We start from the raw sequence: 27488 nt of genomic DNA, 5'->3' as shown, positions 1-27488 counted from the left end.
ACCGGACTATAACTCCCGGCATCCTCGGCTCCCGGCTTGGCACGCCCTCCGCCATCTTGTTTGTAGTCCCCGCTGGCCCCAGCGTCCCATTGTTCCCACGGTATCACTGGTGTCCGCAGGACTACGATTTCCGTCGTGCCCTGCGCGTGTTCGCCCTGGAAAGTGGAGGTGGTGGGGAAAGGAGGGGGCAGGGGGCGGGGTTCCTCTGGGAGAAGGAGGGAGTAAAGAGGAGGAGGAGGAGGAGGGAAGGAGGAGGGAGGGGTGGGGGAAGAGAGGAGGAAGGAGGAAGGAGCTCTGGAGGGATGAGAGAGGCGGCCAGGGCCCCGGGCCGAAGCAGCGCGGGGCTGGGGGACCAGGGGGGCTGAGGCACCCCAATTGCCCCCTCCCCCTTTCCCTGCCCCCTTCCATCCTTTCCTTCCACCTTCCAGCTTAAGGAAGGGGATTTATTCAAATTTTATTTAAACCCCTATCTCCGGAGGGTCGCGCGCTGGGGGGAGGGGGCGAGGGCGGGGGCGCGCGCAGGCTGGGGGGGCGGGGCCGAAGCAGCTTCCTTCACCCCCCTCCGCTCGCCCCGTAGCCCTAGGGCAGGGGGCCGCAGTCTAGGGGCGGGCCCAGGGGAGGGGGGCAGGTTACAGGGACCCCCCCCTCCCCGGGAACCGGCGGTGGGCGGGGCTTGAACCCCGGAAACGGTGGGGGGGCCCAGGCCTGGTCCTGGACCCCTGGGCAGTGGGAGCCGGGAAGGGGCCAGTTAAAGGGCCGGGGGCACTGTGGAGAGGTGGGGTGGGGGGAGGGGAGCTGTGACTCAGACCCCGGACTGAGTGGGGCCCGGGCAGAAGCTGAGCACCCTGCGCCCGAGGAGCCCCCGTTGGCCTGGGGGGGCTGAGGGACTGAGCCCCCCAGAGCAGGACCTCCCCCTGGAAGGGCCGCGCCGCAGCCCGTGGGAGGGCCTCGCCCCTGGCGCCCCCCATCTCCACTCGCCGCCGTCCCGGCCTCCGCCGGAGGGAGGGGCCGAGCGCCCTCGGGGGGCCGTGGACCCCGGCGTTCTGAGCGTTCCGCGCCCCGCGCCGCCCGGCCCCCCCGCCGCCGATGGCCGCCGACCCGCCGGGAGCTGCCGAGAAGGGAGAGATGGCTCCCGGGACACGTGTGAGGTGGGTTCATGCGGCTCCTCCTCACCCCCAGACCTGGGCAGCTCCCACTCCCATTCATCCTCAGCCCGGCCTCTCTCTGCCTTCCCCGCCCCCAGCCTCGCCCTCTCTTTGCTCCAAACTCCTCATCTCCAGCCCTCCTTCCTGTTACCTCTCAACCCTGGGGAACTGGCCTTCCTTCCTAGACCCTGCTTCCCCTTGCAGACCCCCATCCCTGCCTGCAGTCGCCGCCCTCCAGGCCCCTCCCCTGGAGCACTGGAGGGCCCCTTCCCCCCATGGATGGGTCTGGAAGTCCCTGGAAAGGGGGAAGCTGGGGTAAGACTCTGGCCACGAAGAGACCCTCCAGGCCTGCTGAGTCTGTATGGGATCTTGGAGGATCTGGTTTCCATGGGAAGGGGAGCCCAAGGGATTCTAGACAATTAGGAATGGAAAGCAGCCTGAGAAGCTTGGGGGTTGGGGGGGAAGACATGTAGGGCTGAGCCCATCCTGAGTTCTGTGGAGATGTCAGGGTGGATTCTAGAATGCCAGGGAATCTGGGAAATTGCCCAGATTGACATGAGAGATCCAAGAGGAGGGTGTCTTGGGGCAGAGGGAGCTCTGTGGGGAGCAGAGGAGTTGAGATGTTGGACTGAGGAAGAGCTCTGAAGCAGCATTGGGGGGAGGGGTGTCTCAGAGCCCTGGGCAGCAGAGTGAATCTTTAGGGATGGGGGAGGGAAGCATCCCATTGGATGTGTTGACAATGTATAGGTTTTGGAGGAAGAGAGATTGGGTGGTAGTTGTGTGTGTGAGAGAGAGAAAGGAGGGAGGAAGAAAGGTCTGGAGCTTCTACCCAGGAATCTGTGGGTATTTTGGAGGTAAGTCTGGGAAATTTTAGGTTGGAGAATGCATGGGGTGTATTACATTTGGGTAAAAGAGGAAGAGTTGGGGCCTCTCTAAGGTAACTCCACAGAAAAGGAGCCCCTGGCTTTCCAGGGAGCTTTGGTGTGGGGATGTCAGTGCAGAGGCCCTAGTCCCTTCCTCATCTCTGGGCTAGGCAAGAGGACACTGAGGAAGTGTTAGAGGAAAGAGGAGTGAGGTCAGGAAGCCAGTTCTCAGACTCCCAGAGGAGCCAGGTGAGCTGCTTTGGAGAGAGAGGCCTTGGAGGGAGTGTTGTTCCCCCCCCCCACCCCCCACCCACCTCCCCTGCAGGAGGGATGACCTCCTTGTCTCTCCCTGGGTAAGAGGGCAAGCTCTGGTTGCCTAGGAAAGAGGGGATCTGCGGGAGTTTCTCAGGCCAGGGCCTCAGTGGGCTCACCTGACCTGCCACCATTTACCCATAGCCCTCGGCGTTGCTGACGCCCCCAATGTCGTCGAGCAGCCGGGGGCCGGGGGCCGGAGCGCGCCGACGCCGAACCCGCTGCCGCCGCTGCCGGGCCTGTGTGCGAACTGAGTGCGGGGACTGCCACTTCTGCCGAGACATGAAGAAGTTCGGGGGGCCCGGGCGCATGAAGCAGTCGTGCCTGCTCCGGCAGTGCACTGCCGTGAGTTCTGACCCCACCTCATCAAACACCCTTGGGGCTTTGGGTACCCTTCCCCAGCTGGCCCAAGGGCCTTTCTGGGGGTGGCTTCCTGGCGTGTACTGTAGAGTTGCTGTTTATTCATGAATTTTTTCACTATTTTGTTTAAATGTCCACCAGGCCCATTTTCACTCCAAGCTGGGGCAATGTTAGGGAACCTAGGAGAATCTAACCTAGTGCCTGCTTTCATGCTTTTCCCAGCTTCAGAAGCACAGACCCATAGAGAGCTCACCCTGTCTTGGTCTTGTACCCCTCCCTGGAGGGATTTGTGTACAGAGGCCCACTTCCAGAGCCAGCCCCGGTGAATAGGTCTTAGCCTTCTTTGGCCTCTTCCTCACCTGCCAGAGTGGTCTTGAAGTTGAGGCAGGCTTACCCTTTGCTTGACCTTGAACAAACACTTTGAACCTCAAGGTGTCTTTTCTGTGAAACGTTTTCTTTGCCGAGTGTAAAGATTAAACAGTGGCATGGATGTGAGTGTTCCTGCTACTGGGCCCAGCACACAGTAGGTATCTGGAGAATGTGAGTTTTTTCCTTTAAGCTTCCTGGGGCTCCAGAATGTGGCCCTTCTCCAGCAGCCTTAAGGAGCCAGCTGCATCCTGCGCCCCCTCCTGGAGGACCACCACCTCCTTTTCCTTCCAGCCACTTTTTGCTGCTTCTTTACCCCACAGCACTCCCTTCTCTCCCTTTGTACCCAAACCCTTGCCTCGCTTTCCTGTTTCTCCTTTCCCGACCTACTTTTTCCTTGGGCCTGTCTCCCGACCTTCAGCGTCCCTCAGATGACTACGTGTTACCACTGCCCTTCCCAAAGTCAAGTTGTCTCAGGGCTGCTCTCTTTCTCATGGGACTTTTTAGTGTTCCCAGGAGTCTTGCCAAAACCTGGTTCATTGTAGGCTCCAGAGCAACCCTTGGGCTGCCCATTGAGCAAACTCAGAATCATCCCAAGCTGTTGCCACGTCCTCTGCAGCTCTCTCTCGGTAGTATTGTCATATTTCCCATGGTTTCTCTTCTTCGGCAAAGCCAGCTACAATTTTCAGGGTCACACACACAGACCCTGACTCCAGCTGCAACATTTCCAACAGCGATAACAACTATGTATCCGGTGCCTCTCATGCATTATCTCCTTCTTCCAATAGTCCCACAGAAGAAAAATGCTTAGCACCATTTTACAGATGGAGAAACAAAGACATAGGGAGGTTAAGTCACTTGTTCAAGGTTACGCTGCCAAAAAGGAACAAATTCAGGATTTGATCTCTTGACCCGTGGGTTCTGAATTTCATCCAGCATTGGCCAGGCTCCCCAGATGGAAGGGTTTCTCCCCTGTTGCTTGCTTTCAGGGTCCCTAACACCCTCTCTTCCCCAACAGCCCGTGCTCCCACACACAGCTGTGTGCCTCTTATGTGGGGAGGCTGGGAAGGAGGACACAGTGGAGGGAGAGGAAGAGAAATTTGGTTTGAGCCTCATGGAGTGTACAATCTGCAATGAGATCGTCCACCCTGGCTGCCTGAAGGTGATGGCCCTGGGGGCCCTGGAGTCTGAAGGTGATGGCCCTGGGGAATGCTGCCTCTGGGCTTACTGGCACCCTACATCCACTCCCTGCCCTCTGCCTACAGATGGGGAAGGCTGAGGGTGTCATCAATGCGGAGATCCCTAACTGCTGGGAGTGCCCTCGATGCACCCAGGAAGGCCGGACCAGCAAGGTAAGGATAGGGGCTGGGCTGGGTGCTGGACTCTGGGTAGGCAGTGGGTCGGAGAGCTGGATAGAACCTCACCCTCAGCTTCCATCTCCCCAGGATTCAGGTGAGGGACCAGGCCGCCGCAGGGCTGACAACGGCGAGGAGGGCGCCAGCCTGGGGAGTGGATGGAAGCTGACGGAGGAGCCGCCGCTTCCACCACCCCCACCCAGGCGCAAGGGCCCCCTACCTGCTGGGCCCCCCCCAGAGGACGTGCCTGGGCCCCCCAAAAGAAAGGAGAGGGAGGCAGGGAATGAGCCCCCCACCCCAAGGAAAAAGGTGAGCCAGGGAGCATGCTCACTAGGTCTAGCACAAAGGATTCTGGGAGCAGTAGTCTTGTTCCTTGTTGGGGAGGGTGGGCCTGGGACGCTGTGCTCTGTGGGTTCCCCAAGGGGTTTTTGGGAGATGTAGTTCAGGTGGTATTGGGAGGAGGATGGAGCATGCTCAGTGGGGAAGAGAGGTACAGGTGAGGTGCAACTGGTACTGGGCAGGGAAGCTTTGGGAGCTCAGGGTGCTTCAGGTAGGAGGGAGAGAGCATGCTCAATTTAGCTGCTACAGAGGAAGAAGGAGGGGCTGGGAAGGGCCTGAGGGGGAAGAAAGAGAAGATGAGAGCATGCTCAGTGAGCCAAGACACTGTTGGGGAGGTGAGCATGCCCAGAGTTCTTCCTGAGATGGGGGCTTCTGGGATTTGTAGTTTAAGAAGAGAGCATGGATCTTAGCTTTGTGGACAATGAGGGGCTAATGGGGTCTTTCCCTTTCCCCATATTTCCCTCTTACTCTGGTAGGTGAAAGGAGGCCGAGAGAGGCACCTGAAGAAGGTGGGTGGAGATGCCTGCCTCCTCCGAGGATCGGACCCAGGCGGCCCCGGCCTTCTGCCCCCCAGGGTTCTGAATCCAAGCCAGGCTTTCTCGTCCTGCCACCCTGGGCTCCCTCCCGAGAACTGGGAGGTGTGCCGGGGACCTCCTCCCTCCCCCTCCCACCTTTCCTTGCCCCACCCTCCACCCTGGAGACAGAGATCTGTCCCTTCCTGCTCACCTTGTCTGCCCCTGCCCCATTTGGCCACAATGGGCATCTGGACCCCTGGGAAGAGTGGAGGGGGAGAGGTGGGTTGGGGCCAGGCTTCAGAACTTTCCAAGAACCCTTGGGGTGTCATCTGATCCATTTGCATCATCTTTCCACATCTTAAAGGGAAAAAGAACTGAGTTCAGATCCCTGCCCACTGACTCCCTGTGTGGTCTTGGCAACTTGTCAGCTGTTCTGAACCTTGGTTTCCTCATGTGTGAAGGAGATGATACTGCCTACCCTACCCACCTATCTCACAGAACTGTTTACATCTAATGAAAGTAAATGAGTTTTGTGAACTGTGAAATGTACCTAGGGTTGTGGAAAAGGAGGCCCAGAAAGGTTAAAAGACTTGCCCAGGGTCACACAGCAAGGCTGAACTTCAGGTGTCACTTTGCCCTGACACACAAATGCAAGGGTCTGCCTGATTGTGTTCAAATCCTGCTTTTGCCATTTGTCATTTTGTAATCTGGGCTAGTCACTTACTCTCTCAGAGCGTCCATCTCCTCATGTCTAAGAAGAGTGGCCCAGGTTGCCATTCCATGCAAGCACTGTGAGAGTATGTTGAGTTAGCGTGAGATGCTCTGTCACTCTCACATCCTTGAACAGATACTTAGAATCATCTAGTCCAGCATTCTGTATTGCAGGTGATGAGCCAGGGGTTTCCAAAGGCCACAGAAAGTTCGATAGCCAAGCTGATACACAAAACTACATCTCTAATTGTTCTCCATATTTCACTGCGTTTGGAAACTCATAAGCTGTTGAAACCCATAGGGCTTTTAATTCTTTGAATCAATGCCTTCATGTGACAGATAAGGAGACCAAGGTCCAGAGGGACATGGTGTGGCTGAGGCTTCACATCGTTCGGGGGCATAGTCACGACTGGAACTCGGGACTGTCTCTTGGGCTGCTCATCCCCTGCTGACTCCTCAGGGGCAGGGAGGTGGGACAGTGCACCCCAGGCCCTAGAACAGCCTCCCCCTATCTCCTTGCAGAAACCAAAGCCGCCTTTGGCCTCTGCTGAGGGCCCGGCAGTGCCGTCCCCATCGCCACAGAGGGAGAAGCTAGAACGTTTCAAGCGCATGTGCCAGCTGCTGGAGCGGGTGCCTGACACCTCCTCGTCCTCCTCAGACTCGGATTCTGACTCCGACTCTTCAGGCACATCGCTGAGTGAGGATGAGGCCCCTGGCGAGGCCCGGAATGGGCGACGGCCAGCCCGGGGCAGCTCGGGCGAGAAGGAGAACCGCGGGGGGCGGCGGGCTGTGCGCCCTGGCAGTGGGGGGCCCCTCCTCAGCTGGCCCCTGGGCCCCGCCCCACCGCCCCGGCCCCCACAGCTGGAGAGGCACGTGGTACGGCCCCCACCTCGAAGCCCTGAGCCCGACACGCTGCCTTTGGCTGCTGGATCCGACCACCCCCTGCCCCGTGCCGCCTGGCTTCGTGTCTTCCAGCACCTCGGGCCCCGAGAGCTGTGCATTTGCATGCGAGTCTGCCGGACTTGGAGCCGCTGGTAAGTGACCTGGACAGGCCTGGGTTCTCACTTGCTGTGTGACCTGCAACAGCAGGTTGTGATCTCTTTGGCTCCTGGTCTGTAATCTGTGCACATTTTAGTCTGATACTTTTGTATTTGCTGTATGCAGGCTGCTTTCCATTTGTGAGCTCGTTGAACTCTCATAACAACTTTGTGAGGTGGGTACTATTATTCCCTTTTATAGATGAAGCTGAGGTCAAGGTCATGGAGGGGACGTAGTAGAGCTAGGAATTTGAACCCAGGCCCTGTGGCTCCAGAATCTTTTCTTTTAATAACTATCATTTACGAATGTTCAGTATGTGCCAAGCATAGTGCTGACTGCTGGACATGCGTCACCTGACTTGTTTTTCACGCAGTCTTTTTTCTGAGGACAGTCTCATTATAGGTCCTATTTACAAAGAAGAAAGGTCTTTGCTGAGGTGGCCCCTGCCCTCTCAGAGGCAGCCATTCTTGAGGCCCCTGGCTCCCTTGGTAATTTCTTTCTGCCCCGTAGCCACCACCAGCTCCCTTTGCCTATCCTCCCCTCATCTCCCCACTGCTTTCTCAACCTTGTTTGTTCAGAAATGTCGGTCATCCTCCCAAGCCCCTGGTCTTCCTCTTTGATCCTGCCCCTGACAAAATCCTCCCCCAACCCCATCAAACTCCCACCGTACTCTGTTCCCTCTACAGAGCACATAGAGGTCTTTTGCCTGCTGATCAGTTTTCACTCAATGATTCATTTTCATGTTCATGTCCCTTGTTGGCATGGTACTTTGTCTGTTTTATCTGTATGTCCCCACCATGGGACAAGGGCAGTGTAGGTGCCCGAGAAATAATTCATTAAATGAGAACATTCAGGCTCTTTCCCAGGCACTTACTGTAGACCAGGCATTGTTTTGGGCACTTGGCAAATTGTTGGCTGACTTGTTCCTCGTAATAGCAGCCCTGTGAAGGAATGAGGGACACCTGAAGTCACAGCGCAAGTTCGTGGCTGAACTCAAACTTCAGTCCTTTTCCTTTAGACTCTGGGGCATTAGTTCATGCCTCTGGTCCCTGTGGAGGCTGTAGAGCTAAGAAGATGGGAGTACAGGCTCTGGAAGCAAATTTCCTATGGTTGCATCGTATTCTTTCTCTGATAAGCTGATGCTGCTGGGCTTAATTTAGAAGTTAAGTTTCTTAACTTCTCTGTGCCACCGTTTTTTCTTCCATCTGTGAAGCCAGGAGAACCAAAGCATTTACTTCGTAGTGTCTTTGTAAGCTAATATACTTAAAGAATTGAGGATGCTACCTAGGAAATAGAAACTACTCCATGCCTTAACTGTAATCGTTATTATTCACTCAGTTGCAAATATTGCTGGAAGCACAGACTTTATATCCTCAGAACACAGGTCTGTGCCCTTGAAGAGTTCCCAGTCAACCCGCAACATAGAAGCAAATAGAGCAATTACTGGGGATCATCACCCCAGCTTGTGTAGTGATTGAGGAAATGTTTGCTGAGGCCTCCTCAAAGCCAACTCTGTGCTGGGCACGTGGGATCCAGAATTGAAGAGGACTTGATTTCTGCCTCAAGGAGAGACTTGCGACCGGAAGTGGACGAAGCAGAGAGGCTGGACTGCACAGTGATTTCTAGCTGGGGTCCTGGAGTCTGGCCTTCGTGGGTGTCATCCACTGGGACTTCCGCACTTCCTGGATGTATGGCCAGGGGTGGATAGCGATACCTTTCATGGCCTGTTTTCTCATCTTTAGTCTAGGGTTCATACTCTTACCTTGTGGGAATTAAATGAAGTGGTCCTTGCAAAGCACTTAGCACACTACCTGAAAGGCACTAAACACTATATAAAATGGTGGCTTTTGATAAGGTTGAAGGTAGGGCGGAGCAGAGGTTCAGTGGGACCAGTCAGGAGGCTCGGTCAGGCCCGGGCACAGAAGTAGGGGCAGGAGGGGTAGAGAGGAGGGACTTGGAAGACGGCTGTGCTCACCACTATACCACCAATGCTGGCAAGAGAGGAGGCACTTGGGCTGAGAACTTTTTAAGAAGCAGAATGGCTTGCACTCAGTGACTAAATGGCTATGAGAGCAGCAGGGTGACTCTTAGCTGAGTTTCTGGCCCACAAGTTTCTGGGTGGGCAACAGTGCCGTTCCCTAAGCTCAGGAATACCAGAGGAGGAGCAGGTTCCAGGGAAAGCAAAGTGCTCAGCTCTGACATAATTTGGCCCAAAACTTCTGTGGTCCAGTCAGGAGCTAGCAAGACAGCAGATGGATGTACAGGTCTGATGTTTGAGAGAAAGATCCAAGTTTGGAAGTTTTCATCCTATGGGTGGCAGCTTCCAGAAAGAGGACAGAAGACGGAATGTTAGTATTTGCGAATTAGACAAAGAGCAGCCAGAGACATGGAGGAGATGGTGGTGGTCACATCCTGAAGAAGAGAGATTGAGGAAGGAGTAAATGATAAAGTGTAGGATGTTGGTGAGAGGTGGTAAGAGACCAAGGACCAGAAATGGCAATTGGATTTGCTATGAGAGGCCTTGGTATCCTTGGCTGTGCTACAAAGAGTTAGGGGGACCAAAGCCAGGTCGCATGGAATCAAGGATGTCAGCTCCAAGGGAAGGACTTAATCTGTTTGCTTCTGTGTCCCTAGTTTCTAAGATGGTATCTGGCATACAGTAGGTTCTAAGACAGTACTTGTTTTTTTGTGTTTTTTTTAATGTTTATTTTTGAGAGAGGCAGAGCGTGAGTGGGGGAGGGACAGAGAGAGAGGGAGACACAGAATCCAAAGCAGGCTCCAGGCTCTGAGCTGAGAGCCCGATGTGGGGCTCAAACCCGTGAACCGCAAGATCATGACCTGAGCTGAAATCAAGAGTAGCATGCTTAAACGACTCAGCTACCCAGGCGCCCCTAAGATAGTACTTGTTGAATGGGTGAATGAATGGAAGTGAGGAAATCAGGATGGTGTGTGGAAAGAGGTAGTGAGGGTGGAGCTAGAGAGGAATTTGTAGGTGGGAGAGCAGGAAGTTGTAGGCTTTCCTGTCTGGTGGCTTTTATCTTTTGGCACTGGGAGGCGAAGTCAATGTACCAAGAGCGAGGGGAGGGGGCAGCCAGAGGAAGTATGGTGGAGTTGTTGAGTCACAGGGAAGAGGGTTGGAACTTTGGAGGACATGGGCAGAGAGGGTGGCAAGGAAGGGACTAGAACACAGGGTCAGGACCAGTTGGGGGCTGGGAATAAAGGCCTGGAGATGGGTGGGTAGGAGGACAGTGGTGGCATCAGGGAGTCCAGATTGCTGAGAGGGAAGAACCAGTTTGGGCTGGTAAATCTGCATCCCCAAAGGGCCTCTGCAAGACAGAGGTTTAGAACTAGAATTTCAGATTTGGGAGGTGGGCTTAATGGGGTGCTGACTCAGTCGGGGTGGCTGGGGTCTAGGAAGAAGTGAACGGGTTAGGGAACTCACACATCAAGCCCTGACGCCCCTAGATGAGCGCATGTGGTGCCTCTTAAGAGTTCTTCTTGCCTCTCACCTTAGGCGTCCTTCCCCAGCTTAGAAAGAACATATCCGTGGCTCCCTGCTGCCCTCACAACAGACTCCCACAATTCTGTTGGACGTTTGGACATGTACAGTACCTCACCGACGGCACGAAGTATTTCCCACACTTCCCCCATACGGTCTGCCTTCATCTTTGCAGCAAACCTTTGAAGTACCGCCTTTACTCTCTTATGGTTTGGAGAATGGAGGCCCAGAGAGGGTGACTCAAAGCATGGAGCTGGCAGAGCTGGGATTCAAATTCCTATCGAGCTCACACACTTTACCTCTAGGCTCTCGTGGGCATGACAGTCCAGCCTGGCATTCCAGCCCGCCTTGACACGGTGGGCCTCCCCTGGGCCTCCTCTGAGTTCTTCCCCCGACCTCTAAACCAGTCACAGCTCAGGCTCTCAATCCAGACCAGCTTGGTTTAAAGCCTGGCTTTGCTGCCACTTGGTAACTCTGGGATCTTGAACAAGTTTCTTAATCTCTTTGCCTTAACTCTTAAAAAGGAGATGATAATAACAATATTTACCTCCTAGGGCTGTTGTTGTGAGGTTAAATGCCTTATCTATAGACAAGTACCTGGTACATAGTAAACTCTCAGTAAACACTAGTTGTTAGTACCATAGGCATCATCCTCACCTTCCTCATTATGGTGAGCTGATGAATTGCCCTTTGTTCCTGCTGCCTGAGTTTCTCAGAGTGCTCTGTTTTCTCTCTGTGTCCTAGGCCTGGACACTGGTTCTTCCCCATCTGGAACATAACACCCACTTTCCTCCCCTCACTAGAATAACTGCTGTCTTAAAGTCTCAAATCAGGCTGTCTCCCTGGGAGGCTCCTTGTCCAGTCCTCTCATTGACCCTTATTATATCCTTTGCTGCTTCAGTTACCATGGACTGGCCGTGTTTCCCCCATTTTCTGATAGCCCAGTGGAGGCTGGGCGCTTAGGATCAGTAGGGCAATCGGTGATTGTCGGCTGCTGTTCTTAGGTTTAAACCCAGTGTCCTGGTCATTCAAGAGTAAAGGGACCAATTAGTTCAATCCCAGAAAAGTCCTGGGAGACTTCCCGGGAGAGGAGGCACTGGAGCTGTGTGTTGAAAGCTCTGGGTTGGTTGGCATTTCTGGCAGAAGCACAACATGTACCAATCTATGTTGGCTCCAGGCAGCATTGTATGTCAATAGGCAGGCAGGTCGTTTGGCCTGGCTATCGTGAAGTGGGATACAGAAACAACTGGGGGGCCCATGTGTGCCTCCAGGGAGAAGGGTTCCCTTCTAGCCGTGGAAGGTCCAGGAGGGCTTCAAGATGATAGTGGCAGTTGAGCTGAGATTCAAGACTGGGTTGGAGTGGGCAGGATTTCACTGAGTAGAAAAAGAAAAAGGGCAGGACCTAGGGGCAGAAGCTGCGTTGAGGATAGGTTGGGTTTTTTCCTTTTCTGTTTTATAATTGGAGAGATTTGCAAATGTTTATTGGTTGAGTGGAAGGAACCAGGAGAAGTAGAGGCTAGAATGCCAGAAGAGGGGGGGAAGTGGTAGGAAGCAGCAGGCGGGAGTGGAGTTGTTTGGATTGAAGCCTTCAGTGTCTGTGCCCCCAGTATTCCCTAAAATGTCATACAGGGCGCTGGCAGTTTCAAGTGGCACAAAAGCATGGCTTAATCCTTCTGTTAGTTTTGAAAAGGAAGTCTCTCCATTGGGTGCTATTGTGTCTTTAACACTTCTCAATACTTATCTCCCTGTTTAACAAAAATAGTCTTCAGGTGGTAGCCTAAAGCCACAGGAACACCTGCCTAGAACTTAATAGCCCTGGTCTGTTTTTATTGTACATGTTTCTAAGGTTAACATATGTATATGAAATAATACTGCCTTTAAGTGCGAAGTGGGGATCAATTTAAAGATAAATCCATGTTCTGCACAGAAGGGGATAGCAAATAACCGGAGTTGGGAACCACTGCCCCAGCTCAGGGCTTCTTGCAGGGAAAGCCCTTCAGTATGAGGGGTGGGAGGCAGGGAAGACACAGCCTCCTGGGCCCTTCCCACGCCTGCTGCTTCTGACACAGTCCATCTAGCCCAGTGAGAATTTCCTGACATGCCTCTGAAAACTGGAAGAGAGTTTTCTAACTAAGTCTCAAGGAACTTTAGTGTGCCACAAAGTGTTTATAGGTGATCTGGGGAGAACACTGGAAGGGTTCCTGGTAAAATAAGTTTGGGAAGCCCTTCTCTGGTTTTGCTGCATGTTGGACTAGTCAAGGCTCTCAGAAATGCTGGGATCAGGAATTCAAATTCAAATCAGGATTTGAAACTGAATCCTGGGCCCTACCAGGCCTTCCATAAACACTGATTAAGTGAATAAATGAAAAGCTGAGATGAAATGTGTTGTGGGGGAAGGCCCGGTGGAAGCTTCAGGGAATTCAACACTGGCTTTGCACCATTCCTTCATTCAACAAATGTGCAACAGATCACCTGGGTGCACCTGGCACAGTGCTGGGTACTGGCCCTACCAAAGGAGAAAAGCCAGACCTGCCCTTGTAGAGCCTCCATTCTAGTTGAAGAGACACAATGATCAAAGAGAACAGGGTTGTAGGTCAAGCCTCAGGCAGTTGGCCATCAGAATGGGGCAGATGTGGCTCAAAGGCAGAGATTAATAAAGGTTATGGGAAATTCCCATGAGTCATCATAACTTAGCCAGGGAGAACTCCAGAAGTCCAAGGTGGGGTGGGGGTGGGGGTGGGTAGGGGCTGCTGACAGATCCCTATGGTGTTACATTAAATACACCATGTAGGGTGTTTGTGTCTTTGCTAAAATGCTTTATAAGCTGTAATGCCTAAAAACATACAGAAGCCCTGTGGGGCTGACTGAGTCTGGATCATTATCCTCATTTTATAAAGGGAGCATCTGAGGCTCAGGGAGAGGAATGGACTTGCTTGGGGTCTCACATCCAGTAGGTGATGAAATAGAACCCCAGACCCAGTGCTCTTGTCCTGAGGAGGGGAGCTTCCTGCCACCCCCTGCTGTCTTTGTGGGCCAGCCAGGACAGAGCTGTCTGTGGTGGACCCTTAAGTAGGGAGTTTTTTGGGCTCCCTGAGAGCTGAGAGCTCTGTCTCCCTCTTGTGGCTGATAGGTGCTATGACAAGCGTCTGTGGCCTCGAATGGACCTGAGCCGGCGAAAGTCACTGACCCCGCCCATGCTCAGTGGTGTGGTTCGTCGCCAGCCCCGAGCCCTGGACCTCAGCTGGACAGGTGTCTCCAAGAAGCAGCTCATGTGGCTTCTGAACCGACTGCAAGGTAGGGTTGGATGGCAAGGTAGGACAGAGTGAAGAGGGAGACGGTCCTGGGATGGAGCATCAGCTTCCTGACCTTCCCTCCAACCCCCCAGGCCTGCAGGAGCTGGTGCTCTCTGGCTGCTCCTGGCTCTCCGTCTCTGCCCTGGGCTCAGCCCCACTGCCGGCCCTGCGGCTCCTGGACCTTCGCTGGATTGAGGATGTTAAAGACTCCCAGCTGCGTGAGCTGCTGCTGCCTCCACCAGACACCAAACCAGGTGTGGCCCCTGTTGGCTCGTTTGCAGAATGGGCTGGGCAAGGGGAGGGAGTGGGTATGAGGCCTCCAAGGTCTCTTCCAACTCATGCTGGATGTTAAAAGATTTGAAGAAAGGACAAGCACAAGTTTGATTAGAAGGCCTTACTTGGCCATTGTTCATCTGCTGTGCGTTCCACCGTGTGATAGGAGCTGTAAGGGAACAGGGATGAAGAGGAAGTAGCCCCTGCCCTCTAGAGGGGAGATGGTTATGTGATGAAACACGGTATAAAACAGGAGGATGATGTAAGAATTCTGGAAGAAGCCAGGGGCATGGCTGATGGCAGATATGAGTGAAGTCACTGGGTGTGGTGGGCACTATTGGAGAGCCTCCAAAGGGAGCAGCGGCAATTGCCAGGGAAGAATGCAGGCCCAAAGAGCCAGAAATGGATTTTTCTATGAGATATCCATGATTTTATTTTATTTTTTAAATGTCTGTTTATTTGGGGGAGAGGACAGAGAGAGAGGGAGAATCCCAAGCAGGCTGTTAGCAGGGAGCCTAACTTGGGGCTTGAACCCACAAACCGTGATATCGTGACCTGATATCATGATGATATCATGATGACCTGAACTGAAATCAAGAGTTGGGCACTTAACTGATTGAGCCATCCAGGTGCCCTGAAATATCCTTGATTTTAAATGATGGCAGTTAATTTAACATTCTTTTGCTTATTTTATATATTTTTAAATGTTTATTTTTGAGAGAGAGAGAGAGTGTGTGTGTGAGCAGGGGAGGGGCAGAGGGGAACAGAGGATCTGAAGCGGGTTGTGTGCTGACAGCCGTCGGCCCAATGCAGGGCTCAAACTCACAAACTCTGAAATCATGAGCTGAGGTGAAGTCCGATGCTCAGTCAACTGAGCCACCTAAAAGAATGTCCCTGACATTCTTTTAAAATTCACGTGTGGACCAGTAAATATATGGCTGAGCAGTAGATTTGGCTCTTATGCCCCCTTGCCCTGTAATAAAAGGATAAGGGTTTTCCTGAGAGGATGGAGCAGAAAGAGGGAGCCAAATGACTTGGAAGGTTGCATAGGGCTGGTGGTATCATCTCCTGAGTCAGGCCAGGTACCTGCCAGGTAAAGTCAGCTTTTGTTATTGAACACATGCCCTGGCCCTGTGTAGGGCCCTGGAGATCTCAAACTGAGTTGGTCCCATTCCCTACGCTGCTGGAACCCTAGTAATGCAGAAGAGAGAGAATCAGAAATGGAAAGTTATGGTGTGATAATGGTAGTGGCTATGGTCAGGGCAGGGGTGGGGAGCAGTGAGAGAATTCCTCCCTGAGTTGGTGCTATTTGAACTGGGTCCTGAAAGGGACAGGGTTGTCCCAGTGAGTGTGAAGCAGGAATAAACAGTTTCTTAGGGCATGAGGCCCATACTGACAGAGGGGGGTGCTGGGAGCTGAGGCTGGTCAGATGAACAGAGGCTGGTCACAACAGAGGTGTGGGTTAGGAGCACTGAGGCCCGGAGCTTCCTTGTCTAGCCAGGAGATGTGATGCTAACAACAGCTTCTCTGGCCCCCGCTAGTCTTTTCTCCACACTGATGCCAGGGGAACCATCCAGAAGGGCAAATCTGTCCATGTCTGCCCTGTGCTCTAAATTATTTCTCATAGCCCCTTGGTGCTCTCTGGATAAAGACTAATACTTTGTCGCTAAGGCATGGCATGGTCTGGCTCCCACTGACACAATACTATCCCTGCATTTCAGCCCCTCCAGCCCCAGGACCTTTGCCCAGTCTTTGTCTAGAATGCTGTATCCTCCTTTGTCTAATTAACACCTAGTCATCCTTCAGGCTTCAGAATAAGTGCCACTTCCTCCTGGAAGCCCTCCAAGATCTGCGCCACCCCCCACCCCGCCCCACACTGTGCACTAAGATCAGAGTTCCTTTAGAGCTTTGAGAGCAGGGGGGCCCTGGGTGGCTCAGTTGGTTGGGCATCTGACTTTGGCTCAGGTCATGTTTTCATGGCTTGTGAGTTTGAGCCCCGCATCAGGCTCTTGCTGACAACTCAGAGCCTGAGCCTGGTTTGGATTCTGTGTCTCCCTCCCTTCCCCCGCGCGCGTGCTCTCTCTCTCTCTAGCTCTCTATCTCTCAAAAATAAATAAACATTAAAAAAAAAAAATTTAGAGCTTTGAGAGCATCCACTCCCAGCTATCACTACATAGTTGTGAAGTGATTTGATGAAAACCTATTTCTTCTCTTAAGCTCCAGGAGGGCAGGGGCTGTGCTCACTCTAGCCCTTTACTTTCACAGCTCACTTTTCAGCACCTTTCTCCCCACCCCATTCCCCTTCACAGCAGTCTTGGAAGGGGGTAGACAAACATCTAGAAGTCTCTTACTATCTGGACAAGCCACCAGAGGGACTGAGTGACTACTGCAAGGCACACAGGCAGAGCTAGCCCAGAGAACTTCCCTGTTGCCCACTCTTACCGGCATTAGACTGAATCAGGAAAGTGGGGGTGAGGGTGGGCATTGGGAACTGTTTAATCCATGAAGTGAGAAAGTGCTGTTTGGCTGACACACTGACCCCAGCTCCTCCTGCCTGAACTACCTGAGGAGCTTCCAAGGATGAACCTTCCAGGTCCTTAAGACCTGTTACACCCACCTTTCTTTCTTTTTTTTTTTTTTTATAAATTTTTTCTTTTTGACATTTATTTATTATTGAGAGACAGAGAGACACAGAGCATGAGCAGGGAAGGGGCAGAGAGAGGGGGAGACACAGAATCCAAAGCAGGCTCCAGGCTCTGAGCTGTCAGCACAGAGCCCGACGCAGGGCTCGAACTCACAAACTGCGAGATCATGATCTGAGCCAAAGTCGGACGCTTAACCGACTGAGCCACCCAGGCGCCTCTACACCCACCTTTCTTATCTTGGCTCCCTGGCTCTGTGCAGCATTCCTGAAGCAAAATTTCAAGTTCTTCTATTTCCTTGCTTTCGTCCCGCTGTTCTCTGCCTGGTGTGTTCTTCTCTCACTTCTCTGCATGTTTAAATCCTTGAAAGCCCAGCTGAAATGCCACCTCAGTGAAATCCTTGTAGATGCCTACTTCCCCTGCCCAAGCCAGGAGTGACCTCTCTTTCCTCTGCTTCCTCCTGATGGCTTTTAGCTGTGGCCCGAGATTGAAGGCATCTGTAGGTGTATCCCCTTTCTAGGCTCTCTACTCCTTAAAGGAAAAAACGAGGTAGAATCCAGTTCGCCAAGTCAAGTGTCCACAAAGGTGGCCTGGCAGATAACAGAAGGGTTGGGCTTGGTGAATGACTTTAGGGAATAGCATCTTGCAACCCAGCTCCCAGCTAATCATTTTCAGGTGAAAAAGATAGCCCAGTAGTGCCAGATCTTATAATTTTTGAAGGAAAAGCTCTATCTAAATTTCTTTATGGAAATGTCCTTTTTGTAGCATTAGTCATTAATTTAAGAAAATTTTTAGCACTGGGGCACCTGGGTGGCTCAGTCGTTTAAGCATCCTACTCTTGATTTCAGCTTAGGTCATGATCTCGCAGTTTGTGGGTTCAAACCCTGCATTGGGCTCTGTGCTGACCATGCAGAGTCTGCTTGGGATTCTCTCTCCCCCTCTCCTTGCCCCTCCCCTGCTCTTGCTCTCTCAAAATAAATAAACTTAAAAGAAAAAGAAAGAAGAAAATTTTTAGCACTGTGCAGACTCCATAAAACACTTGTGAAGGCTAGTTTCATAAGTTTGCGACATCTGATTTAGTTTATCTGTGGGCTAGGCCGGTGCCTGGGAGGCAGATAGTGTTGTGGTATGTGGTCTGTTGTCCTACTCTGTTACTTCAGAGTCATGTGACTTCCGACAGATTGCTTAATGATTTTAACCTCAAAGTTCTCATCTGTAAGCAGGAGTGATAGTCACAGTCTCCCACAGCTGTGGTTCTTACAGTGCAGTCCAGACCAGCAGCATCAACACTACTAGAAAACTTGTTAGAAAAATAAACTCTAGGGGTGCCTGGGTGGCTCAGTCGGTTAAGTGTCTGACTTCGGCTCAGGCGGTGATCTCACTGTTCATGAGTTTCAGCCCCGCATCAGGCTGTCTGCTGTCAGCACAGAGCCCACTTCAGATCCTCTGTCCCCTTCTCTCTCTGCCCCTCCCCCACTCACGCTCTCTCTCTCAAAAATAAAAACATTTAATAATAATAATAAAATAGAAACTCTGAGGCCCTACTATCTAAATTCTGGTGGCAGGGCCAGCAACCATTCTAGGCAGCCCTCCAGGGGACACAGAAGAGTCACTGGCATTGGGGCAGGCTGCCACTTAGCCCACCTTAGCTGGTGCCTGGCCCACACTGAGTGCTCAATTAATGATGGCTAGTGTACCCTAGGCACTTAGTTTAAAAAGCAAAAAAAAGTAATGCAGGAATGTGGTAGATACAATAAAAGAAAAGCAGGCCACATGCTTTGGGTGTAGAGATGAGGGGCATGAGTTCTTCTACCCTGGAGATGAAGAAGAGGCCTCTAAGCTCAGACCTAAAAGCCTGGGACACCAGCCAGGCATAGGATTGAACTTCGGTGTCCACAGGCAGAGTCTCAGAGCAGGGTCACCTATGGAATTTGGCCCAGGTGTTTGGGAGCACAGGCGTGGAGTTAGGAACTGAGACAGGGATGAGACCTAATAGGAACTGGAATGTTGTAACCAAGGAGGTGCCTTCAGGGTTTTTGGTAGAGGAGCCTGTATTTGAGAACAGCTCTCTTTGGATGCGAGGAAGGAGAGGAGAGACTGGACTGGGTGAGGAGGCTGTGGCAGGAGTTCAGGCAGGAGTGGTGTTACCCCAGAGGGGTGTCTGGGGAATGGAGAAAAAGGGATTCAGCTGATGATGTTACTAATGGAAGGAGAGGGAAGTAGGAGGGGAGCCTGGGATGGCAGTTCCATTGGGGATGGCATTTGTTGGATGAGTGAATATATATTGAGCACCTATGTCCCAATTGTTAGGGATAGAGCAAGAACAAGACACAAACTCTTGCCTTGGTGGAACTTACATTCTAGTGGGAGGAGAGAAAAAAAGATGTCACATGTTAGAAAAGGGGAAAAAATAATGCAGGGAAAGGGGAGGAGTATGTGGAATGTTACCGAGTCAAATGGAGTAATCATGGAGGGTCTCACTAGGGAGGTGATGTGAGCAGTGAACAGATTAGATGAGGTCAGGTTGTGTGGGTGTTTGGGAGAAGAGCAGGTGGTGCAGGTGGAGGCTCTCTTATCTCGGAAGCAGTTTACGGATCGGTGAGGAATAGGTGTGGAGACACAGGTAGGCTAGATGCCTAGGTTTGGGCACAGGAGCGGCCAGGAGTGCTGATCTCTCACCTGCCTACCCAGGGCAAACAGAGAGCCGTGGGCGGCTGCAGGGGGTAGCAGAGCTGCGCCTGGCGGGCCTGGAGCTGACAGATGCCTCCCTGCGGCTCCTCCTGCGCCACGCACCCCAGCTGAGCGCCCTGGACCTGAGCCACTGCGCCCACGTCGGAGATCCCAGTGTCCACCTACTCACAGCCCCCACTTCCCCACTCCGGGAGACCCTGGTGCACCTCAATCTTGCTGGTAAGCAATCTGTCTGTCCATCCTGCTAGTGTGTTTGTCCCCGAGACCGGTGGCCACCCTCTACTCACCTTCCTAGTCTCAGTTACCTCTACCCCACCCCTAGGTTGCCACCGCCTCACGGACCACTGCCTCCCGCTGTTCCGCCGCTGCCCGCGCCTCCGCCGCCTAGACCTGCGCTCCTGCCGCCAGCTCTCACCTGAAGCTTGTGCCCGGCTGGCAGCCGCTGGGCCCCCTGGCCCCTTCCGCTGCCCAGAGGAGAAGCTACTTCTCAAGGACAGCTAGTTGGGTGCCCCCCCACCCTCCCCCAGGACTCATCAGGAGCCTGGACCTCGGGCCTTCATTTTATCCCTGCCAGGAGGCCAGGTTACCCACCTCATGACTTGGGATTCCTGCCCAGGGACTCGAGCCAGCCTCCCCCCCTTTCTGCCCCCTGCACTGATATCTCTGGGGGTCTCTCCTTCCCATCCCCTCTCCCTTCCACCTGCTTCATTGTCCATCCCCTGGGGGGAGTGGGTCAGAGGTACTGGGGGTTGCTGAGCCAAAGGGATGGTGGGAGGGGGGTAAGGTGCAAGTTTGAGGGAGGGAAATCGGGGAAAGGGTATCTGCACACAGGATACTGGGAGCCAGGGGGCTGGGGGAGGTGGAGGATGGGCTGGGGGAGGGGGGACAGAAAGCAGACCACCAAGGGTTCAGGGAACAAAGACCAGATACTTGGAGTTGGGGGGTGGGGGGGGCCAAAAAGGGAAACCAGAGGAGTAATTGGGGATCCACATGTCAGAGGTGGGGGGGAATCGGGGAAACAGGGGAAAGCCAGGGCTGAGCGAGGGGTGGGGGCAAAGAGCAGGTGTGGGGGCAGTAGTACCCCCTCAGGGGGTCACACCCCTCTCCTAACTCCCTCCCCAGATTTCAGTTCCTTCCCCCCACAAGCCCTGACTCCTTGAACGTCACTGACAATGGCAGCTATTGCGAGGAGTGGGGGCCCGCGGGGTTCAGCGCGGCCCAGGGGAGTGGTGAGGGGTACCCCAGCCCCCTGCCTGCCTCCCCACACAATACTTGAACATTCATCTGTACTGAAGTGTTACTTGAACCGGGGGAACCTCGGACCTGGGGGAGCCAGAGTGAGGGGACTGATCCGCTTGGACTGAGACTGAGACTGGACCAGTGGGCACCCTGCTTGGACTGCGCCACCCCCAGGCTCTCTCATGCTTTACTGTATTGAGCAGCTCCACCCTCCTGACCGGGGGTGGGGGAGGGGGTGGGGTGCCAGCCCAATGATGGTAAAGATGGGACTCCTCCAGCCTGGCTCTTCCCTCTCTTTCATCGTCATGGAAACTTGTATCCCATTTGCCCAGGGAACTGCCACTCCTGGTTGCCATGGAAATAGCAGCCAATGGACACCTCCCAAAGCCAGTGCTAAGGCTGGAAATGGCCCCTCTTAGTTGCCATGGGAACTTAGTAACAGACTCTTGGCCCTCCCCTGCCCCCCTCCAGGATGGGGGCGGGGTTTGAGGAGGCAGGGGGAGGAGTTGGGGCCAGGTCCCGCCCCTCAGCCCCGGCCTCCCGGGGCAGCCGGGTTGTACCATGTAGGGGAGGGGGGATCTATCCACATACCTCAGGTAACAGGGAGGTGCGAGGGTGGGGGGAGGGACTGGGCGGACCAAAGGCCGGAGGGGAGGGGGTTCTGGGTATGGCGAAAGGCTTGATAATGGGACCGCTTGGGGAGGGGGAGGAGGCAGCCCGGCGGGGCAAATGGGGGTCCCAGCCGGGCTGGGCCCCTGGGCCCCGGGTCTGTACAATACGGTTTGCTATAAAACTCAAAATCTTCCAGCCACTGCTGCCGCGTTCGTGTGTGTCTCTTCGGCGTTGGGGTCGGGGGGTAGAGCTGGCCTGACTGGAATGCTCATGCTTTGGGCCTCCCTAAGGGGGGGCGGGCTGTTTGGATGGATCTGGGAGTTCTTCGCGTCCCCTAGGCTTCCCGGAACTGAGGATGCCGGACGTCCTGTGATCCCTAAAGGTGGATAGGTTTACCTTTCGCCAGCTCATCATTTAGGGGGGAGGGGATTGGAGGTCTGGACATCTAGGGGATGTCCAGGTGTGCCTCAATGGTCCAGGGCTCGGGGACCCCCAAGTCACACGCTGGGGCTAGGCGTTTGCCTCCTCGGGGTTCCGGCACCTGGGCGATAGAGAAGTGGCCTTGGGTCGCGGGGTCCCTCGGGATCTCGGCCCACAGTCCCCCGGCTCCACCCCATCATGTGGCCGCTCCGACTCCGCCTCCGTCCTAGTTCCGGTTTCGGCCTCTGCTGTCCCGCTTCGGCCCCTAGGTCTCCCTGCAGACGCCTGCTCTTTCGGCTTCGCCTGGGCGCCTCTTCGTGGGAGCCCGCCGCCTGCATCCCCGCTAGCCCCGCCGTGGGATGGGGCCTTCTGCCGGCCGGGGCCTGCCCTCCTGGGGCCCCCAGGGCGACTCGGGGCCCCCGTGACCGCCCAGCCCGCCCAGTGCTGCAGCCCCCAGGATGAAGGGCGGCGAGGGGGACGCGGGCGAACAGGCCCCGCTGAACCCGGAGGCCGAGAGCCCCGCGGGCTCGGCCACGTACCGAGAGTTCGTGCACCGGGGCTACTTGGACCTCATGGGGGCCAGTCAGCACTCGCTGCGGGCGCTCAGCTGGCGCCGCCTCTACCTCAGCCGGGCCAAGCTCAAAGCCTCCAGCCGCACGTCTGCCCTGCTCTCGGGCTTCGCCATGGTGAGGGGAGGGAAGGGGCGCACAGGGTGGGGGTGAGGCACATGGGGGCATGGGGTCGTGGACGAAGTAAACGGGTACCCACGGGAGACGGGACAGAGGAAGGGGTTTTTAAGAGGTAAAGGAGTACAAACAAGGTCCCAAGGGACTACTCCAGTCCCTTTTTCTGAGTGTGTGTGTGTGTGTGTGTGTGTGTGTAAGTGTGTAAGAAGACCCCTAGCATAAACCGGGCCAGAAGGAGGATAAACAAGCCTGAAAGGTGTCCTGAGGGGAGACAAATCACCAACGGCGATATATATGCAAGGGTGGGGCAAAGAGGTCCCAAAGGAGCACGTCCCAGGCAGAAGTCCTTACTAGGTTACCATGAGAGATTCAAAGGCAAATCAGAGTTTGGTGGGAGCTATAAAAACAGGCCTGGGAGAGTCAAAGACCAAAAAATGAATAAACGTAGTCACCCAGCTGAAGGTGGCCCCATCCCAAAGAGGGTGGCCAGTTCCTAGCAATCACAAAGAGTGCTTGGTGTAACGCAGGACAGCTCTGAGCAGAGAGGATGCCTGTGAGGAAGCTGCTGGGGAAAGAAGCTGATTAGGAAGCTGATATGTGATTTCGGAACTGATAAACTGCAGGTGTGGGAGGATGATATCAGCCAACAGGCCCAGCGGAGGAAATGGGACTGAGGGAATCTCAGGGTCAGGAGGAGTCAGCAGACACAAACCCTGGCTCCTCCCAGCCTGTGGCCAGCTGTGTGACCCTGGACAGGCATCCTCCCCCTCGCAGTCCAGTGGGAAACTGAGATCATGGAGGGTGCGCTCTCTGTAGCTTGCAAGTACCCGCCCCAGGATGAGCTGATTCTTGTCATCAAACTCTAGATCCCAGCATGTCAGAACAAGACACGCATCAGAGATGGCTCAGCCTGTCTGTTAATTGGAGAGGCATGGAAGCCAAGGCCCAGAATGGGGCAGTGCCTCTGCCAAGAGCACTCAGCAGATGAAGGATACAGAATGAACTAGGGCCCAGGATCACTGGACTCAGTTAGTCCAGAGTTTCCCTACCAACACGACAGGAAAAAGCAAGCAAGCTGGTGGGGAGTCTTCATAGGAACATACGGACATGGGGATAGAGGAGTCACAACACTAGGTGATTTGGGTTAGTCTCTGCCTCTCTCTTTACCATAGCCTATGTATTTGAATGATGAGAGGAAAAGTCTACCCTTAAGGGTCATCCGAGTTCTATCATTTTCTGTATAGGGACCCAGTATCCATAGGCCAGTCCAGTTTTCCTGATGTGGGGTCAGCTAGAGACAGTGAAGTGGCTCTTTTTCTCCTGTACAGACTGTAGAGGGAAGGAAGCAACTTCCTGGACCTAGCTGAGAGAGGTCCCCCACCCCCATCCATCCCATGGTCCAGCCTGTTCCCAAGGGGACAATCTGGCCTGCTGCTGGACTTGCATGTTGCTGAGGTGACAGCTTAAGCACCAGGGCCTTCTCTGCAGGATCAAACGACCAGATGAGTAGGTTCTGGGGGCAGACTGGCCCCACTCTGGCCAGGGGAGAGCAAGACTGGGTCAGGCTCTGGGAGAAACCAGGACTAGGCCTGGCCCAGATCACTGTCAGTGGAAAACACCTGCTAACACTCACCATGGCCCAATTTCCCAAAATACTTAGCCTTGTCTTCCTACCACCACCTTCCAGGTTCTGTACCTTCTTTCTCTCAGCCCCAGAGCAATATAATGGATCCTGTAAGAACTAGGCATGGGGAAAGATCCAGATTCTGGTATCTGGGTAGCCTGGGTTAGAATAACATACAAATTGTATTACACTGTCATGCAGTACCAGGCAATGTGCTTAGAGCTTTTACGTGTATCACGTTTATTATTCTATGAAGTAGGTACCACTACTATGGCCATTTTACAGATGCGAAAACAGGATCAGAGATGTTAAGACACCTGCCCAGGATCCCACAGCAAGTAAGTGGCAGAATTTGAACTTAGGTAGTCTGGCTCTAGAATCCAAATTTACATAAGCCTAGAACAGGATCACCAGCGCAAATGTTTGCAAAGGACAGGCAGTTTAATATGGACTCCAAGTTGGCTGGGTGGGGACTGTGGCTATCAGGAGACCCCATGACCTGTCCAAAGGGAGCAGGGGAGCAGTCATGACTCAATTCTAGCTGGTAGTTGCCATGCAGGAATGTGGGCCTAGTGTAACCAGATCTTCCAAATTTTCAAGAGGATCCAGAAATAGAGATATTTATATGAAATCTCTAGAGTTAAAAAAAATTTTTTTTTTTAAATGTTTATTCACTTTTGGGAGAGAGAGAGAGAGAGAAACACGAGCAGGGGAGGGGCAGAGAGAGGGAAACACAGAATCGAAGCAGACTCCAGGCTCTGAGCTGTCAGCACAGAGCCCGATGTGGGGCTCGAACCCATAAACCGTGAGGTCATGACCTGAGCTTAATCACCTGAGCCACTCAGGCGCCCCCCAAAAATTTTTTTTTTAATGTTTATTTATTTTTGAGAGGCAGCATGATCAGGGGAGGGGCAGAGAGAGAGGGAGACACAGAATCTGAAGCAGGCTCCAGGCTCTGAGCTGTCAGCACAGAGCACAATGCAGGGCTCAAACTCAAGCCGTGAGGTCATGACCTGAGCCAAAGCTGGACGCCTAACTGACTGAGCCATCCAGGTGCCCTGAAATCTCTAGAGTTTTAAAAGTTCAACCTAATTCCTTAAAAAACACAGTGTATGAGCCAAGCAAAACATGTGCAAAGCTGGCTTGGATTCATGGTATACCAATTTGCAGGCACTAGCCTTAGACTTCGGTGTTTTTTTGTTTTGTTTTTAATTTTTTTAATGTTTATTTTTTGAGAGGAAGAGAGAGAGTGCAAGTGGGGGAGATGCAGAGAGAGAGGGAGACACGGAATCTGAAGCAGGCTCCAGGCTCTGAGCTGTCAGCACAGAACCCAACGCGAAGCTCGAATCCATGAGCCATGAGATCATGACCCAGTTAACCATCTGAGCCACCCAGGCACCCCAGACTTCAGTGTTAATAACACTATTGACAGTGTTAAGAACACTAGTGTTAATAACAGTTAATAATTAATAATAACAACAATTAACTAGCACTTACTCTGTGCCTTATACCTTCTTATTACTTGGTGTACATTATCTCATTTAATTTTCACAACAACCCTGTAAGGCAGGTAGATATTATTATCAATCCCCACTTTCCAGATGAGGAAATTAAGGCATAGAGCTATATATCACTTGTCAGCTTGTAGAGCTGAGAGTGAACCCAGGTGGCCCAGCTCCAGAATCTGTTTTTTAACCCCTAGGTGATAACAAGGTAAGATTTCCAGAAATGTGTCATCCAGCTCTCTCAATAGCCAGGTGCAGAAACCAAAGCCAGTAAAAGGACAGAGCCTTACCGAGGCTACCAATTCATTCACTCAACAGAGACTAAGCATCTTCTTCCTGCCAGGCACTGTTCTAGGTCCTAGGGATACCTTGGTAATGTATACCAACAGGTAAAACAACCCTCTACTGCCAAAGAGGTTATAGGCACTCAATCCATCTCTGTCCCCACAGGTGGCCATGGTGGAGGTACAGCTGGAGAGCAACCACGAATACCCGCCAGGCCTGCTGGTGGCCTTTAGTGCCTGCACCACCGTGCTAGTGGCTGTGCACCTCTTTGCACTCATGGTCTCCACCTGTCTGCTGCCCCACATAGAAGCCGTTAGCAACATCCACAACCTCAACTCTGTCCACCAGTCTCCACACCAGCGACTCCACCGCTATGTGGAGCTGGCCTGGGGCTTCTCCACTGCCTTGGGCACCTTCCTTTTCCTCGCTGAAGTTGTTCTGGTTGGCTGGGTCAAGTTTGTGCCCATTGGCGCACCCTCGGGCACACCAGCCCCTTTGGTACCTGCCTCCCAGGTGCCTGGGACTCTGTCACCAGTGACCACCTCCCTTAGTCCAGCTTCCAAGCCATCCTTTACTTCTGTAGCCCCATCACAGGCTGAGCCATCTGAGGCCTGCCCACCCCGGCAAGCATGTGTTGGTGGAGGAGACCATGGACCAGGCTGGCAAGCAGCTATGGCCTCCACAGCAATCATGGTACCTGTGGGGCTTGTATTCGTGGCCTTTGCCCTGCATTTCTATCGCTCCTTGGTGGCACATAAGACAGACCGCCACAAGCAAGAGTTAGAGGAGCTGAGTCGCCTGCAGGGGGAGCTGCAGGCTGTGTGAGGCTGATGTTAACCACTACTGTAAACACTGCCTCCCTCCGGTCTGCAGGAGGACCCAGGTCCACAGACCCCATTCCTTGCCCCTGCCTGGAGCCACTCCTGTGGCCACTCCCAGGTAGAGACCAGACTCCTGCTTTCTGAGTCCTTTGGGGTGGGCCCTGGGGGCAGCTTTTACATTCCCAGGGATTCTCCTCGCTGTCAGTCTATCCCAGTCTGTCTATATCTGGGCTGGGAGGAACAGAGGAGGAAGTAGAAGGTCTTCAGTCCAAGTCTCACGTAGCTAGAGGGGAGGCAGGGAGACCCTGGTCAGACCTTTGGTGCTGACCCTTAACACCTTAACCCTGTACAGGATGTGGAAGTCAGAGGTTACACACCCACCCAGCTGCCTCAGAAGGTAGCTAACCCTTGCTTTATTTTTGTAGAATCTACTTTATGGTTGGCATTTTGGGAAAGCTTTTCCCCATCTCCAGATTTTGATGGGTTCCACATTTTTGCTTTAGTTGCTGAAGAGAAGGATTTGGGTGTTTCTAACCCAGACATAGGTCCACTCTTTCCTAGGAGGAGCCTCACTATTTATGGAGGTTCAAGTGCCTGCCCCACTGCCCTAGACCCACACTTAAGCTTCTGCGTCTGGTTCTCACTCTCCTGGGCCAGGGCTGGAGATCTTTGGAGACTGAGGGCCTGTGTGCCCAACCTGACTCTCTAGTAAGGGTTTGGGGTGGGGAGGTTTTAAGGGAGAGGATCCAGTCACTAGCCCTTGGAATACAGAGCTATTCTCACACTGAATTTTTGATGCACCTTGTTTTGTATAATAAAATGTGTTTCACAGATGTCCCTGTAGCTGTGAATGGGGTGAAGAGGGGGCCTCCTTGGGATCAGGTGACTTACTCC

The 27488-nt window shown here is 53.5% G+C and overlaps 2 protein-coding genes across 9 annotated transcripts; both read left to right on the top strand.

Annotated features, from left to right (window-relative positions):
• The first annotated feature begins 823 nt into the window (after positions 1 to 823).
• FBXL19 (F-box and leucine rich repeat protein 19) lies at positions 824 to 20241 on the top strand. Of its 8 annotated transcripts, none has more exons than XM_047087216.1 (11): positions 824 to 1148; positions 2465 to 2665; positions 4065 to 4208; positions 4312 to 4398; positions 4477 to 4710; positions 5217 to 5378; positions 6489 to 7000; positions 13634 to 13797; positions 13889 to 14050; positions 19403 to 19621; positions 19725 to 20241. In XM_047087216.1, exons 2-11 carry the CDS (start codon positions 2489 to 2491, stop codon positions 19901 to 19903), a joined length of 2040 nt encoding a protein of 679 aa, XP_046943172.1. In that variant the 5' UTR covers positions 824 to 1148; positions 2465 to 2488; the 3' UTR covers positions 19904 to 20241. The 8 variants fall into 8 exon arrangements, with proteins under 8 accessions (XP_046943172.1, XP_046943173.1, XP_046943174.1 ...); XM_047087217.1 differs by having other exon boundaries at positions 4492 to 4710; positions 19725 to 20239; XM_047087218.1 differs by having other exon boundaries at positions 4492 to 4710; positions 5217 to 5249; positions 19725 to 20238.
• A 1675-nt stretch (positions 20242 to 21916) lies between these two features.
• On the top strand, positions 21917 to 27427 carry ORAI3 (ORAI calcium release-activated calcium modulator 3). The gene is made up of 2 exons (XM_047087224.1): positions 21917 to 22359; positions 25939 to 27427. Exons 1-2 carry the CDS (start codon positions 22132 to 22134, stop codon positions 26596 to 26598), a joined length of 888 nt encoding a protein of 295 aa, XP_046943180.1. The 5' UTR covers positions 21917 to 22131; the 3' UTR covers positions 26599 to 27427.
• Positions 27428 to 27488: the final 61 nt, after the last annotated feature.

Source organism: Lynx rufus, unplaced genomic scaffold (genome assembly GCF_022079265.1).
Source record: "Lynx rufus isolate CCGP_SWC_20201006 ecotype Redwood Valley unplaced genomic scaffold, mLynRuf1.p SCAF_23, whole genome shotgun sequence".
NCBI lineage: Eukaryota > Metazoa > Chordata > Mammalia > Carnivora > Felidae > Lynx > Lynx rufus.
The sequence above is the reverse complement of the archived record's forward strand: the minus strand, read 5'-3'. Positions and strand labels throughout refer to the sequence as shown.